The sequence below is a fragment of the Aegilops tauschii genome, chromosome 4 (assembly GCF_002575655.3).
Source record: "Aegilops tauschii subsp. strangulata cultivar AL8/78 chromosome 4, Aet v6.0, whole genome shotgun sequence".
Classification (NCBI taxonomy): domain Eukaryota; kingdom Viridiplantae; phylum Streptophyta; class Magnoliopsida; order Poales; family Poaceae; genus Aegilops; species Aegilops tauschii.
This window is the reverse complement of record NC_053038.3, coordinates 86,226,691-86,240,826: the sequence shown is the minus strand read 5'-3', so window position 1 is coordinate 86,240,826 and position 14,136 is coordinate 86,226,691. Positions and strand designations below refer to the sequence as shown.

Sequence of the window (14,136 nt, the reverse complement as noted above, 5' to 3'; positions counted from 1 at the left end):
AGTGATGGGACGAAAAAAATCTGGATGCAATCCTACCAACTGTTTCATTAGAAGTAGAGATAGGTATATAATAGAAGTATAGACTAGGAAAATTGCCCGTGCGTTGCAACGGGAGGAGGAAAAAAAAGTACCGCATGCCCCTAAGACATAAGCATGGATCAAGACTCCCTCACATGTCCATGTCCTCTATTTTAACACGGTGCCGACCCATGTCGTCGCTTTTCTTCCTCACCACCCTCACCGATGTTGGCGACCGCCTAATCCTAATGTGTCTAAATGTATTCAATCACAATGCAATGAATTGAGCCACGGCACAACATGCCTGTGAGGGTCAGACGCGTTGAGGACTTGGTCATGAGAGTTAGTTCAGGACATACGACATCAATAAGGGTTAGCCAGTTCAAGGAACTGGGTCACGGGACATCAAGCTCAAAGCACCGCTACTTGACTCTGTCAAGAAACCCATGCACCTGCTCGTTTCAATTCAGAAATCAGAAAGCCAGGGCAAAATCGCACACATGCGTGTGTTGTTCTAGCACATCTGGTAACTAACAACAACTAAGAAAATGCAACGTTGATAAAATAGAAGATGCTTGCTTTATTTGTAACATCATAAATTGCTTTGCTTGTTGTTTTGTAAATCCGATTGCACATATGAACATAGAATAACATTGGAACATCCAATAAATGTAAACCAACAAAGAAAAGGTACAGAAGAATGAGGAAACTCAGAGGCTCAGAACAAACTAAAAGACCGTAAAATTCAGATAAATTACCTTTTGTACAATTTACAGGGACCCAAGGAGCAAGGAATCCCAATTAAAAACAGAGCAGAGAAATATTAACATAATAGAAAATCAAGAATAATTCAAAAAACATCTACTTCTATGGTAATATTGATACCACTCTTCTTCAGCAAGCAACCATCAACAGCTACATTCTTACTCTTGACAAAAGATGTTTGGGAGTTAGGCCTAAAACTTCAGAAAAAATACGCTGAGTTACGAATAGAATACCTGATTGAGAGCTGAGCTTACAGGCTAAGAGAATTGAGATTTCCATTGGCCAGGTCTACTGGAAGTTGTCTCCTGAGGTTCATACATAGGAAAGGAGTTTCAATAGAAGATTTGAACTTCAAGGTTATTATTTTCATGTGAAAAAAAATTCTTAAAAGTGATCTTGTGAGCTACTTAATTAAGAATAACCTTAGTTCTGATGCTATATGCGGGAGTACTTGTTGATTTGCGCAATCCAAGTAGCTAGCTGCCTTTAAAAAAAACATCTACAGTGGCATGTCTTGATTCTGTACACAGAACATCAAATTTCAGCAATTACTCATCTTCTTTCACCAATCCTATAAGAAGTGGCAAGTAGTCTTGTGCAAATCTATCTTCTTCATATTCAGAGAGTAAATAAACGAAACACTGGAATTGACGGCTATCTAGAAACATACTCCCTCTCTAAACAAATATAAGACCTATTAGATCACTAAGAAAATGAATACTTGATCACTCCCAACTGATATTTCCTTTGAGCTTGATGTTTGTGCGATTCTGGTACCAACTTGAATTGTTGTTTTTGTGTTGAAATATGAAAGCTCTACCGAAAGCACAACAGACCAAGTAAATGGTGGTAATACTATTACTTGTTTAAAAAATCCTCCTATAACTAAAATATTTATCTTAGACCCATCCAGCAAACTATGTGTCATGTGTCTTTCATAAAAAAGAAATCCAAAGAAATATTGCAGATCAAGTAAGATAATCTATACAATCTCACATCAAGGAAACCATCCCTCCTTTCATTTGGTCGACCACTTTTATTTCAGGTATAACCGGGAAATTGATCGTAGTTGTCAGATGCTCATAATTCAATTCATTTTTTTATCTGCAAGGATGTATAAAAGGCTCTTCATTTGGCTAGTAGCAGAACTTACTAATGTGTGTGCCCGTCTATCGACTTGTATGTATCAGTAGAAAGACTACTGGTAGGACTAGGGTTCCTACCGGCTCTACTCCTTAGGTTATAAGGGCAGAACAGCGGAGGTTGAGGGCGAGGACGCGAGCTCCGGCGCGTCGGCGCCGTCGCGAGGAAGGAGGAGGGCGGCGGCGGTTAGGGCTGGAGGCGGCTAGGGTTCCGGCTCCTCTGGGAGCCGGGCAATAGGGATAATAATATTCTTATCGCTTGATTCCAAAAAGAGTCTTACATCCTATATTTATAACCTAGATAACTTGCATAAGAATTAACCTAAGATAACTTGCATAAGAATTAACCTAAGATAACTTGTGGGCTAAGATTACCCGATGGGCCTAGCTAAACCGGCCATAACACTTCTCCCCGCCTGCACAAACAGCTCGTCCTCGAGCTGTAAGGTGGGGAAGCGCTTGCGGAACTCCTCGAGGCGATCAACCAGCGTCAAACACCTTCTCGACAGTTGGGGCGGCCAGGTCGGCGGCGACGGCGTCCTTCAGAATGTAGTCTGCAACCTCCAGGTAGAAGAGTCGCGGGCAGACATGGCCGGGCGTGTAGGGCTCGTCGCAGTTGAAGCACAACCCTTGGCGGCGACGCTCGAGTAGCTCGGCTGAGGTGAGCCGGCGGAACGGGCGCGCCGCGGTCGCGGCGAGGGGTGCCGCAGAAGCCTGCGCAGGCCGACCCTGCGTGGAATCCGGCCGGGGTAGCGACCCAGCGGTCCGGGACGGTGATTCCTGCAGGATGGCCACCGCGCGGCGCTCGAACGCGCGGGCGTAGTACATGGCCGACTGGAGATCCTGGGGTCCCCGAAGCTCCACGTCCACGCGGATGTGATCCGGAAGTCCACCGACAAAGAGGTCGGCCCGCTGCTGCGCCGTCACACCCGACGCATGGCATGCCAGGGCCTGAAAACGGTCGGCGTAGTCCTGCACCGTGGAGGTGAAGGGAAGGCGGCCGAGCTCCGCCAGGCGGCTCCCGCGAACCGGAGGCCCAAAGCGAAGGAGGCAGAGCTCGCGGAAGCGCTCCCAAGGGGGCATGCTGCCCTCGTCCTGCTCGAGGGCGTAGTACCAGGTCTGGGCTGCGCCGCGGAGGTGATAAGAGGCAAGCCAGGTCCGCTCCGAAGCGAGTGTGCGCTGCCCACGAAAGAACTGGTCGCACTGGTTGAGCCAGTTGAGGGGGTCCTCCGTGCCGTCATAAGTGGCGAAGTCGATCTTGGCGAACCGCGGCGGTGCCTGGGAGGGAACGTCGTGTCGAGCTGGCTCGGAGGTGTGGAGCAGCGAGGCGGGTGGCGCCTGGTCGGAGTACTCCAGGTAGGGACCGGCAGAACCAGATGGCCCCCCGAACTGCGGGAACGGAGTCGGCTGTTCGGGGGCCGTGGTGTAGACCGGCGAAGGCGAAGACCCAGCCGCCCACGCTGGAAGTGGCGACGGGGAGGACGGGAACCGGACCTGATGAATCGGGAGGCCGGTCGGCGAGGGTGCCCCCGAGCTAGGCAGGGGCGGCGCCGGTAGTTGTAGCATCGGTGGCGGGGGGTGGGCGGGGGCGTCGGTGGCCGCGGGGGAGGGTGGCTACAAGTACCACAGAGGGGCCGCGGCCGGCGTGGTCCCGCCGGGGTGTCCCGCCTGGAACGGCAGCAGCGGCTGCCCGGTGCAAGTCGGCGCGGAGAACGGCTGCAGCGGTCCGGTGGCCGCCGCCTGCGGCATCTGCTATAGCGGCCAGGGGCCCGATGACGGCGTCGGCGCCAAGGGCCAGAGGGGCGCCGCGGCAGCCGGAGGGCTGCCCGGTGGAGCCGCCTGGAACGGCAGCATCAGAGGGGCGCCGTACGGGGAGACGCCCTAGGGCGGCCACGGCGTGTGGTCGTAGGCAGCAACGGGCGCTGTCGGCAGGGGCATGTAGGGCCCGGCCACGCACTGCTGCTGCTGCAGGTGGAGGCTCTGGACGGCGGTGACGAGGTCCCGCAGGGTGGCCGTGACCTGCTCCGGCGTGAAGACGGCGGACGGCGGTGGCGCAGAGGGAACCGGGGATGGCGGCGCGGGCGGGGCCGCGGTGGAGACGTGGCCCGCCAGCGCGGTTGTCCCGGCGGCGGACGTCGTCGGCGCGGTGAGGGGTGGCGCCGTCGTCATCGGCGCGGTGAGGGGTGGCGCCGTCATCATCGGCGCGGGGGAGCCGCTGGAAAGCGCCGGCGGTGGTGGTGGCAGCGACATGATCAGAACTTGGTCTCTGATTACCAAATTGGTAGGACTAGGGTTCCTACCGGCTCTACTCCTTAGGTTATAAGGGCAGAACAGCGGAGGTTGAGGGTGAGGACGCGAGCTCCGGCGCGTCGGCGCCGTCGCGAGGAAGGAGGGGGGCGGCAGCGGTTAGGGCTGGAGGCGGCTAGGGTTCCGGCTTCTCTGGGAGCCGGGCAATAGGGATAATAATATTCTTATTGCTTGATTTCAAAAAGAGTCTTACAGCCTATATTTATAACCTAGATAACTTGCATAAGAATTAACCTAAAATAACTTGCATAAGAATTAACCAAAGATAACTTGTGGGCTAAGATTACCCGGTGGGCCTAGCTAAACCGGCCATAACAACTACATCGTGCCATTAGGAAAAGGTACGTGCATACATGCAGGACTATGACTTTGCATATCTATGTGGCATCACAGAATGAATTCATTATCCATCTGTTAGACATTTTGTCAAGAGCCAATGTAATTAGGACGTGCTAGGCGAGCAAACCTGGAGCTTGAGTCCATCAGCAGGGCGGCCCTGTTTAAGTTTCAGGCCAGTTAATCCCCAAGCTCGTTTTATAACCTGCTGTCTCTTCCCTCCCTGTTGAATCAACCGATCCATGGCCTTGGTCTGCTGTCTAGTCTGTTTTGGTACAGATTCACAGAAGACACTAATCAAACATCACGACAGCATACTGTTTGGAATTCAGAAATCCATTCAAGTCATGCACTGCAAAGGATGATTCATCAGTATATCGGATAAATCACCCAGGAATGATTACCAACTGATTACCAACTCAAGCAGCATCTTCTAGAAAAAAAATCAGGCACGCCATGGTTTCCAATTCAGAAGATGAAACACAGCAAACAGGCTGTTCAGGCCAATTCTAAAAATCAAACATACCGCTATCGAATCTTAGGCTGGCGTACTCCTTAGCCTTGCCTGGCAAGCCCGCCGGCCGGTCGCCGGAGCCGCCACCGCTACCGACCGCCTCCCTGACCCTGCACCCCCTTCTCCCTCTCCTTTCTTGCTCTCTCCCTCACGCCCTGTCTCTCTTTCTACGGATGAGCAGGACGCCGCCGCCACCGGAGCAAGCCGCCGCACCAGCAGCCGGATCGGTCGCCGCCGCCCCGGATCCGCTCGTCTTCCTCGCGCCGGCGCCGCGGCCTCGCGTCACCCACCGGCCGCCTGCCCGTTCCGGCGAACTCCAGCGCCGCCAATCTTTTCCCCTGCGTCGAGGAGTTGCTCGAAACACCGCCATCCGCTGCGTGGGCCAGGCAGCCCATCCAAATCTGCAGCTCGCCCGCGTGGGCTACGCGGATGGCCGGACAGGAAGACCATCCACGCGTGGCGGCGGCGGCGGCCGTACCCCGAGCTCTTCTTCGATGCATACATGCCCGTGTGTCCTGTGTTTCTTTTTGGTTTCCAACCCTTGTGTTAGGCCGAATAAAATTAAGGCCCAGGCCCAGAAACGAACGAAACGTTTTCTCACTTTAAAAGGATCGCGCGTTAAATACAGGAAACTACAGGGGCTTTTAACGAAAACATCCTGAACGAAACGTTTTCTGACTTAAAAAGGGACTGCGAGTTGAATAGCTAAAACACCAGGGACTTTTCTGCAAAAGTACTAACGACGGACGACCAGAAGCAATCATTGCTTTATTATTAGGGTAGATATATAGATATTTTATGAAGTTAATGGGCATGACCGCACCATATCTCATTACAAAATCATGAAACTTTACATGTCTCACACTCGAAAAAGTACAATGTCAGGGTCGATTCCTTCGGGAACCTGCTGCTCATCACACGTCTCCGGCAGCGACAGCGCGACCTTGGTGGCAAACTCCAGGTAGCCCTCGAACTTGTCGCTGTCGCCAGCAGTCTTGCTCCCCTTCATCTTCGTGTTAGAGCTACCATGACCATGCAGCAGCTCCTCCAGCATGAGGTGGTGCTTGACCGCACGGCGCCGGAAGGTCCAGTTGCCGGTGGCCCAGTCGAAATTGTACAGCGGCAGAAACCGGTGGCCGTGCGCCGCGACGAAGTCGATGGCGGCGAGGATGAACCGGAACTCCTCCGGTGGGAGGTAGTAGGCGAAGCTCACCCTCGTCCATCCCGGCTTCACACCGTGATAGCCCTAGAGGGAGAAACAAGTTCAGTCAAATTTGTTAACCAGTAGTAAAACGTACAGTACAAAGTTGTGTGTTTCGAATGATATAATTCCAGTGATTCTCAGATGTTTCTTTAGTACTTACCTTAAGAATGGCGGAGCGGATCCGAAGGGAGAGCTCCTCGCCGACGCCGAGGAGGGCGTGCCCGTACGGGCTCGCGCAGCCGCAGCCGCCCCTGGCCTGGATGCCGAACAGATCGTTCATGAGCTTGGCGACAAACCGCCCGTGGAGTGGCAGCCGCCGACGCCTCCTCCCCAGCGTCGTGTCGCCGCCGGGGTAGACGAGGAACGAGAATATCGGCAGGCGGCGCGCCTCGACGCTGCCGAGCACCTTGACGGCGGGGTTGGACAGGAGCCACCGCATGGCGGCGTCGGCGTGGACGCGCTCGCGGAGCGCGATGGCGCCGAGCCCGACGTGCTCCTTGACCCAGAACGCGAGCGAGGCGCGCACCTTCTGCGTGATGGGCGGCGTGCCGGCGTCCTCGCGCTCCTCCACGTCGTCGAGGTACACCGTGTCGTCCTCGCTGCGGGCGTTGACGTAGGCGACGGTGCCGCCGCCGCACGTGGTGGGCGGCAGCGAGGCGAGGCGGTAGAGGGAGCGGTTCATGAGCAGGAGGCCCGGCGTGCCGGGGCCGCCGGGGAACTTGTGCGGGCTGAGGAACACGGCGTCGTAGCCGTCCATGTCGCCCGACCTCATGTCGATCTCCACGTAGGGCCCGCTGCACCGTACGCAATGTCAACGCCATGCACGCACCACACAGGAATGTGTCACACCATTTCATGGAGCTAGACAGACACGTTCCGTGCACGTACGGCACACAAATAATTCTCTTTGCTGGTACTACGTACGCGTGGTCGCTGTATTAATTTTTCTTTTCGAAAGCGTGGTCGCTGTATTAATTGCTAACAGTAAGTTTATGAATGGGTGAAGGCAATCGAGCCGAGGGGCCGGTCGTCCTTTTTCTCCGATAACAACAGGTGGAGTGCACAACACACATTCATTGTACCACCACCACGACCAGCGATATTTCTTGTCAGACTGCCCGACCCGATCGGCCAGGTGCAGGAAGCAGCTGCACATTGGACGGCCTTCTCTCGTACAAAAGCGTGCAAGAAAACTTTCATCACGCACCACTCCTAATCCTAAGTGATGATAATGTTGAGACAGTCCCCATCAGACGGCAGAGGAGTTTAAATACGTGAGGGGACCTTTCGGTGATCTAGCTCCATAATGTTCTAAAATACCATGGGGATAAATTCATATATGAATCTTGAAAAACTCATAATAAAACACACATGCTTGTTTAAAGCACGAGGAACAAATTTAAATCTTAGTGAGTGCAATCAAGCCCCGACAACTTTACCACTGACGGAGCTACGTGTTAGGAAAATGGGTCAGGGCTAGCCTAGCCATAGCAAACATAGTGTGGTATTGAGGGTAAATTGGGCCATGAGGGGAAAGTAGCCAGCCTTCCTTTGTACTAGCCCGTCCAGTTTTGGTCGTGTAGCTCCACCACTGAACTTCACCATCCTATGAGTAATTATTTTCTGTGGATCCACACACATCGCCCTTCACTATCCGGAATTTAGATGACCATGTAGGCGGCTATAGCGAAGGTTCGCATTTGAACAAAAGCTTGACCGCTCGTGATGGCATGAAAGCAAAGATACATAATTAAGAGCATCTCTAACAGCCGCGCCAAACTAGCGCCGCGCGGCATATGTAGTTCAGCGCGCGGACCGAAACTCAATCGCGCGCCGCTTATTTGCTGCGCCCGCTCCCGCGCGCCGGACTCTCGCGCGCTCGCTCGCAACTCCCACCCCCATCCAGCCGCACCGCCGCCGCCGACCGCGCCACCCGGCGACCGTTCCCCGGCCTATCCCCGCCCCGCGGCGGCTTCTCCGCCCCCCCTCTAGTCCCGCCGCCCCTCGCGCGCGTTCGTCCTCCGACGAACAGCGCCCGCGCGCTCGCCGCCCGCAAGGTGTTCGACAAACGCCTAGAAGGTATGTATTGCTCAAAAGCCATGAATTTCGTGCATGTTGATTGTAGTTTTTATAGCATAGTATTGAACATTGTAGATGAGTTCGTCGTATGATTCTTCTGAAGAAGAATTTGATATGGAAGAGGAGGAGGATCTTGCAATGATCCTAGCTATGCATATCAATAAAAAACCAAAGCACGGTGGTTCGGTTATGGGTCGGCAGAAAATTTGGAGGGATAGGATCGATGCCCACAACAGATTTACCGGGCATTATTTTGCGGAGAATCCCACATACCCCGAGTCGTATTTTCGTCGCCGGTTTAGGATGAGCACCGAGTTGTTCAGGCGCATTGCAGAGAAACTAGCGAGCCATGACCGCTTTTTTCAGCAAAGGAGGAATGCCGCCGGAGAGCTCGAGCATAGCACCTTTCAGAAGGTGACAGCCGCTTTGCGTATGTTGGCATACAGTATACCGGCTGATCTAGTTGATGATCACTTGGCTATGGGTGAGAGCCAAGCCATCATGTGTGTCAAGCGCTTCGCAGTCGAAATTGTGCAAGTGTTTGGCGAGGAGTATTTGAGATCTCCCAATGCTGAAGACGCCGCAAGGCTATTGGCGATGAACAAAGCTCGCGGCTTTCCTGGCATGCTTGGCTCAATAGATTGCATGCATTGGAGTTGAAAGAATTGTCCAAAGGCATGGCACGGGCAATTCCACGGCCAAAAAAGGGTTCCACTGTCTGGATTTGGCATGCATTCTTTGGAATGTCTGGATCTTTGAATGACATCAATGTTGTCAACCGGTCACCACTGATGAATAAGATTGCAAATGGTGAGTTGCCACCGGTGCAGTTTGTAGCAAATGGCCGTACATACAACTATGGCTATTATCTAGCGGATGGCATCTATCCAAAGTGGCAAACCTTTGTCAAGCCGTTGAAAAAGCCAGAAGGTAAGAAAAATCTTGATTTCCACAATGCTCAGGCGGCGGCTAGAAAAGATGTGGAGAGAGCTTTTGAGATTTTGCAAGCCCAATTTGCTATCGTGAGAGGACCGGCTAGATTTTGGGATCAGAAAATGCTTTGGTACATCATGCATGCTTGTGTGATCATGCATAACATGATCATCGAGAATGAGCGTGGCCAAGATGTAGACTACTCTCAGTATGAGCTCTTGGGACATCCCGTGCGAGTGCGACGGAGGGCTGAAAGGGTGGCCCGTTTTGTTGCCTCCTATCATGCCATTCGACGTCCCGCAGCGCATAATGATCTTCAGAAGGATCTCATTGAGGAGTGGTGGGCATGGAATGGACGACAAAGAGCATCATGATTTGTGCGTTCGATATTGTATTGTTGAACTATTTATTGTGTTTATTGCACTATTTGTTGTATTGAACGATAAACTGTTTGTTTGAGTTGTAATAACGAAATTGAACTATTTATTTTGATTTATTTTTGTTTGTGTTTGATCTTTTTGCTTCTGTTTTGAAATGCATATGTTGTTTGTGCGAGAGTCGCGCGCTGCATTTTTGCGCACTGCCGGAGCTGCGCGCACGCTGCTTTTTAGCGCGGCTGCTGGAGCCAGCGCTGCGCGCCGCGCCAAACCAGGCGATGGGCGCGCGGCAAAGCAGTTTTTAGCGCGCGACGCGTTCGGCGCCTGTTGGAGATGCTCTAAGAGTCAACAGAGGTTGCAATCTTCTACTTTTTTTGCGGGAGAACAGAGGTTGGCAATCGCCTCATGAAGACTATGGTAGCAACAAACTATCAAATGTTGTTTTTCAAACGATAGATGATCACATCGTGACCGGGCTTTACATTGTTTCCTCGCGCATTGTTAGTGTGTATCCTCATCTCCGTTGTTATTCTAAGTGTCTGATTGTCGGTTGACAAAGGGACTTTGAATCCCTGCATGGAGTGTTTGTTCATTTCCTGGGTCTGTTGTCGTGATTCTAATCGGTCAAATGTTTAGGGGATCATCCTGCTTCTATCTTCTATCTCATCGATGTGAAGCTCGTGCCATGCTCCGAGCAGATGTGTGAGTGGTATAACCTCTATCTCATTATTGCAAGCGATTTTTGTGATGTGTTGACTTTGGAACTAGCCTCGGGCTAGGTCTTATCGGAACAAGTTTTGGGTTAGGTAGTATTACCTTCATAACTACCTTCGAGCTAAGTTCTGACTTCGGAACTAGCTTCAAGCTTGTAGCCTTCGGAAGACCTAGATCTCAACTCCTCGGATCCGCAATACATACAGGAAACCAAGGTGGTGATTCATGCAACATTGAGGGACAGGGGAAAAAGGCGTGTCTCGACTCTCGACTCTTCAAAGCATTCTCTGGCATCACTCGCTTTCTAAACCAGTGTGTTTCCAAAACTACTACTGTTCATGCATACCCAACAACACTGAGGTTGACGAAATTCATGAAAAAAGATATCAGCACCTACATTACCAATTCAATATCAATTGATTCATCATGAAATGTGTATTGAAAGTATAATTATTTGATGTGGTAGATGTTCTTATTTTTTATAATCTTGGTCAAACGTAAGTATGTTTATTCGATGTAGTAACTGGTGTTACCTTTTCTACAATCTTTGGTCAAACTTAAGAAAAATTGATTTGCGAAGGACTTAGAGAATCTATTTTCCGGGAATGAGGGAGCAGTAAATTTAATTTGGGGGTATTTTGGAACAAATATACCCGGGCATGGATCCTATACTATATTGTAAATGGTCCCAAAGTATTAAGTATTTTCTTTGAACGACAGAAGTGAAGTCTTGCGAGTGGTGATACGAAGTTTCATCACAATTTGAGATGCGCTACGACTTGTCCAGGTCAATGCCCTTCGTTGTCCAGCCAGACTTGCTGTGATCATGCACTAATAGAGAAACATTGAGCGAGGCATTAAGACCACCTCCATGTTGAGAGGGACCGGCCGGAGAGAAGATCAGCAAGATCAACAAGGACAGGATTTGTTTTTGCTACAGTTTAATGTGCGCTGTACGTTCTCAAGTCAATGTTCGCTTGTAGTTTACACTGTTCTGGCGTGCAGTTGCTTGACAGAAGTTTTTTTTTTAAACGGAGGCAAAAGCTTTGCCTCATCCATTAATTAAGATAGAAAAGAGTTTGTTACAGGACACCCAACAAACACGGCATGCGGATTACTCGCGTGAAATAAAAGACCCTAGCTTCTTTGCGCCAGCGATGACCCAAAGGTTGGCCTCGGTAGAGATGGAGGAGAGCAAGATTGGCGGTGGAGCACTCTTATGCTTAAACACTTTTGCATTACACTCATTTCAAATCGTTCATGAGACGAGCATAGTGAGGGAGGCCTTGGCTTGGCGGTTCGGCGTACCATCAGCGCAGAGCTTGACAGAAGTAACCGCATCAGCCAAGTCAAAGTGGCGACCGATAAGGCGATAACTCATCATGCAGCAGGGCTGCTATATTAATTGGCGCAGCGCTGGCCGGCATGCATGGCTGCCGCCAGCAGAGCAGGTCGAGTGTGGCGATGGACAAATTTCTCGTGCTTCGAGTTGCGATGTCAAAGCGCGGTGGAAATCTGATCCAGAGGAAACGCGCATTGATACGTTTTCTGTTGGAATTAGTCGATCATATTTAATTAAATCCACTGGTATGACTTCTGACCGTGAGAGCACCGTGGATTTACTGGACCGTCAAACGGGAGCACCAGGTGATAGATAGCAATGGCACAGTGCGTGTCCACGAAAACGGGAGAAATGCAAATACGAACTCAGCTTTATGTACCAGTATCCATTTTTTCCCGAAAATATGTAATATCCAAAATTCTGGTATCTATAGATGAAACTTGTTAGATGTGTATGTTGGGAATTCATGTTTGCAACTTGTCTGTCTAGTTTCTATAGATGAAACTTGTTAGATGTAATGGACGGCGGGTTGGGTCGAGCTTGATAACATGTAAGCATCATCTTGCGAATATTCCAAACTCAAAAACACTAGCGTAATGAACGTTATTACCGCAAAAAAGTACATTGTTTCCAAATAAATGCGAGTAAAACGCAACATGTTCGGTCGATCATGGTGTTGGTGCACAATATAAGACTAAAACATTAGGATTGGCTACGTGGACGTACCTCGCGGCAAAGTCGAAGCAGGCGAAAGCCCCATGCTGGTGCAGGACGCGCGCGATCGCTCGGGTATCGGTGACGATGCCGGTGGCGTTGCTGCACGCCGAGAATGACCCCAGCATGGGCCGCTTCGCGTACTCGGGGGAGCCCAGCGCGCGCCGGAGCGCGGCGAGGTCGACGAGCCCGTCGTCGCCGGCGCCGACCTCCACGACGTCCGCCAGGCTCTGCCGCCACGACAGCAGGTTGGAGTGGTGCTCGTAGGGTCCCACGAAGACCACCCACCGCTCCTCGGCGCGCAGCTGCGAGAGCAGCCTCGCCCGCAGAAGCGGCCCCGGCGGCGCGGCCATCCCCATCACCTCCTGCAGCCGCTTCACCGCCGCCGTGGCGCCGGAGCCGCAGAAGATCAGCGCGTCGTCGGCACCGGCGCCCATGCACCGCTTGATGTAGCTCGCCGCCGTCCTCACCATCTTCGTCGTCCTGCTACCGACGTAGCTGTCCTCCGTGTGCGTATTCCCTAAACATCACACGCACGTCGATCGTGTCAATCATTCCCGCACGCTCTCTTGCATGTTAGATCCACATGCAAAGTATGCAAAGTATTAGTGCTGATCGAGCTGACCGTAGAAGGGGAGGACTTGTGTGAGGATGTAGTCCTCGATGTAGCGTAGGCCGCGCCCGGAGGCGGTGTGGTCGGCGTAGACGAGGGCGCGGCGGCCGAACGGCGTGTCGAACTCTGCGTCGCGGCCGACCATCTGCGATCGCACCCACTCCACCTTCTCCTCCGCCTCGGCGCTCCGCTCCGACTTGGCGCGGAGCAGGCTCAGCAGGGTCTCCTTGTCGTTGCCGATCGTCGTGGCCTCGACGCGGTCGGCGCCGTCCGCCATGGCCGCTCGAAGGGACGGCATGCTAAACTAATTTGCTTGCTTGCAAAATGCAAATGCTCTACAAAACGTTACCCAACGGTGGCGTGTATATACTTGTGTATAAATTACAGGATATAATGTATTATTTTTTTCCTTTGTCTTGTGAGCTTATCTAACCTTTGCATGGGCATGAGCGCATGGCTCCGTGCAATTATGTAGCTTGCAGTCCTGTGCTACACGTACGTGTCCAAGTTTATGTTCACATGCAAATTTGAAACCAGTAGATACATATGATCAACTAATTTATACCATTAAAAATCGAACAAATCAGTGTCAGCGTCAATAGATGAGATCACACGAGACGACTAAACCCATGGCTTCTTTGGTCAATGTCGTGGTTGCAAAATTGCGGTGCCAGCTTAAAGAAATTTCAATGTCCTACGTGATCACAGTCGTGCAGCTGGAGCGTACGTATAGGTGTTTTCCATACTTCCATTTGGTCGGATCTCAGTGTAGTTACATCACACACTGAAATCTCATCACTGTCAAAAAAGGATTTAACCGCCGGCTATTACTCCATTTACAAAAAAAAAAAAAAACCTAGATGACTCGATGGACAGTTGGACACATGTCGTCCAACAATTTCTGTAGGTTTTTATAACGGATCAGCTGACATACGAGGGGAATTATTTATATCCAGCAGGCATCAGCGCACGACTTTTTTAGATGGGTTGTGTTGTGCGTGGGAGGTTAATAGCTTATGATGGTTTGTGTTAGAATAAATCCGAGGTCATCGTGGATCATCCATGGACCAAACAATTA

General features: G+C 51.5%; 1 protein-coding gene across 2 annotated transcripts; it reads right to left on the bottom strand.

The window, feature by feature from the left end:
- Nucleotides 1-739: 739 nt before the first annotated feature.
- LOC109741549 (uncharacterized) lies at nt 740-13,873 on the bottom strand. Of its 2 annotated transcripts, none has more exons than XM_073496315.1 (7): nt 13,071-13,873; nt 12,458-12,965; nt 6,447-7,080; nt 4,699-6,328; nt 1,206-1,303; nt 1,017-1,088; nt 740-946 (listed from the first exon to the last, which is right to left on the bottom strand). In XM_073496315.1, the coding sequence occupies exons 1-4, from the start codon at nt 13,354-13,356 to the stop codon at nt 5,942-5,944; spliced, it is 1,815 nt and encodes a 604-aa protein (XP_073352416.1). In that variant the 5' UTR covers nt 13,357-13,873; the 3' UTR covers nt 740-946; nt 1,017-1,088; nt 1,206-1,303; nt 4,699-5,941. The 2 variants fall into 2 exon arrangements, with proteins under 2 accessions (XP_073352416.1, XP_040242660.1); XM_040386726.3 differs by having other exon boundaries at nt 740-1,088; nt 4,699-4,833; nt 5,095-6,328.
- Between the last annotated feature and the right edge of the window lie 263 nt (nt 13,874-14,136).

Bases quoted from the DNA above. Each gene is read 5' to 3' on its own strand.
- LOC109741549 (XM_073496315.1), bottom strand. From the start codon at position 13,356: ATGCCGTCCCTTCGAGCGGCCATGGCGGACGGCGCCGACCGCGTCGAG. The intron at 7,081-12,457 runs GTACGTCCACGT...CGTACGGTGCAG, and splicing joins TGCTTCGACTTTGCCGCGAG to CGGGCCCTACGTGGAGATCG. The intron at 6,329-6,446 runs GTAAGTACTAAA...TTCTCCCTCTAG, and splicing joins TCCGCTCCGCCATTCTTAAG to GGCTATCACGGTGTGAAGCC.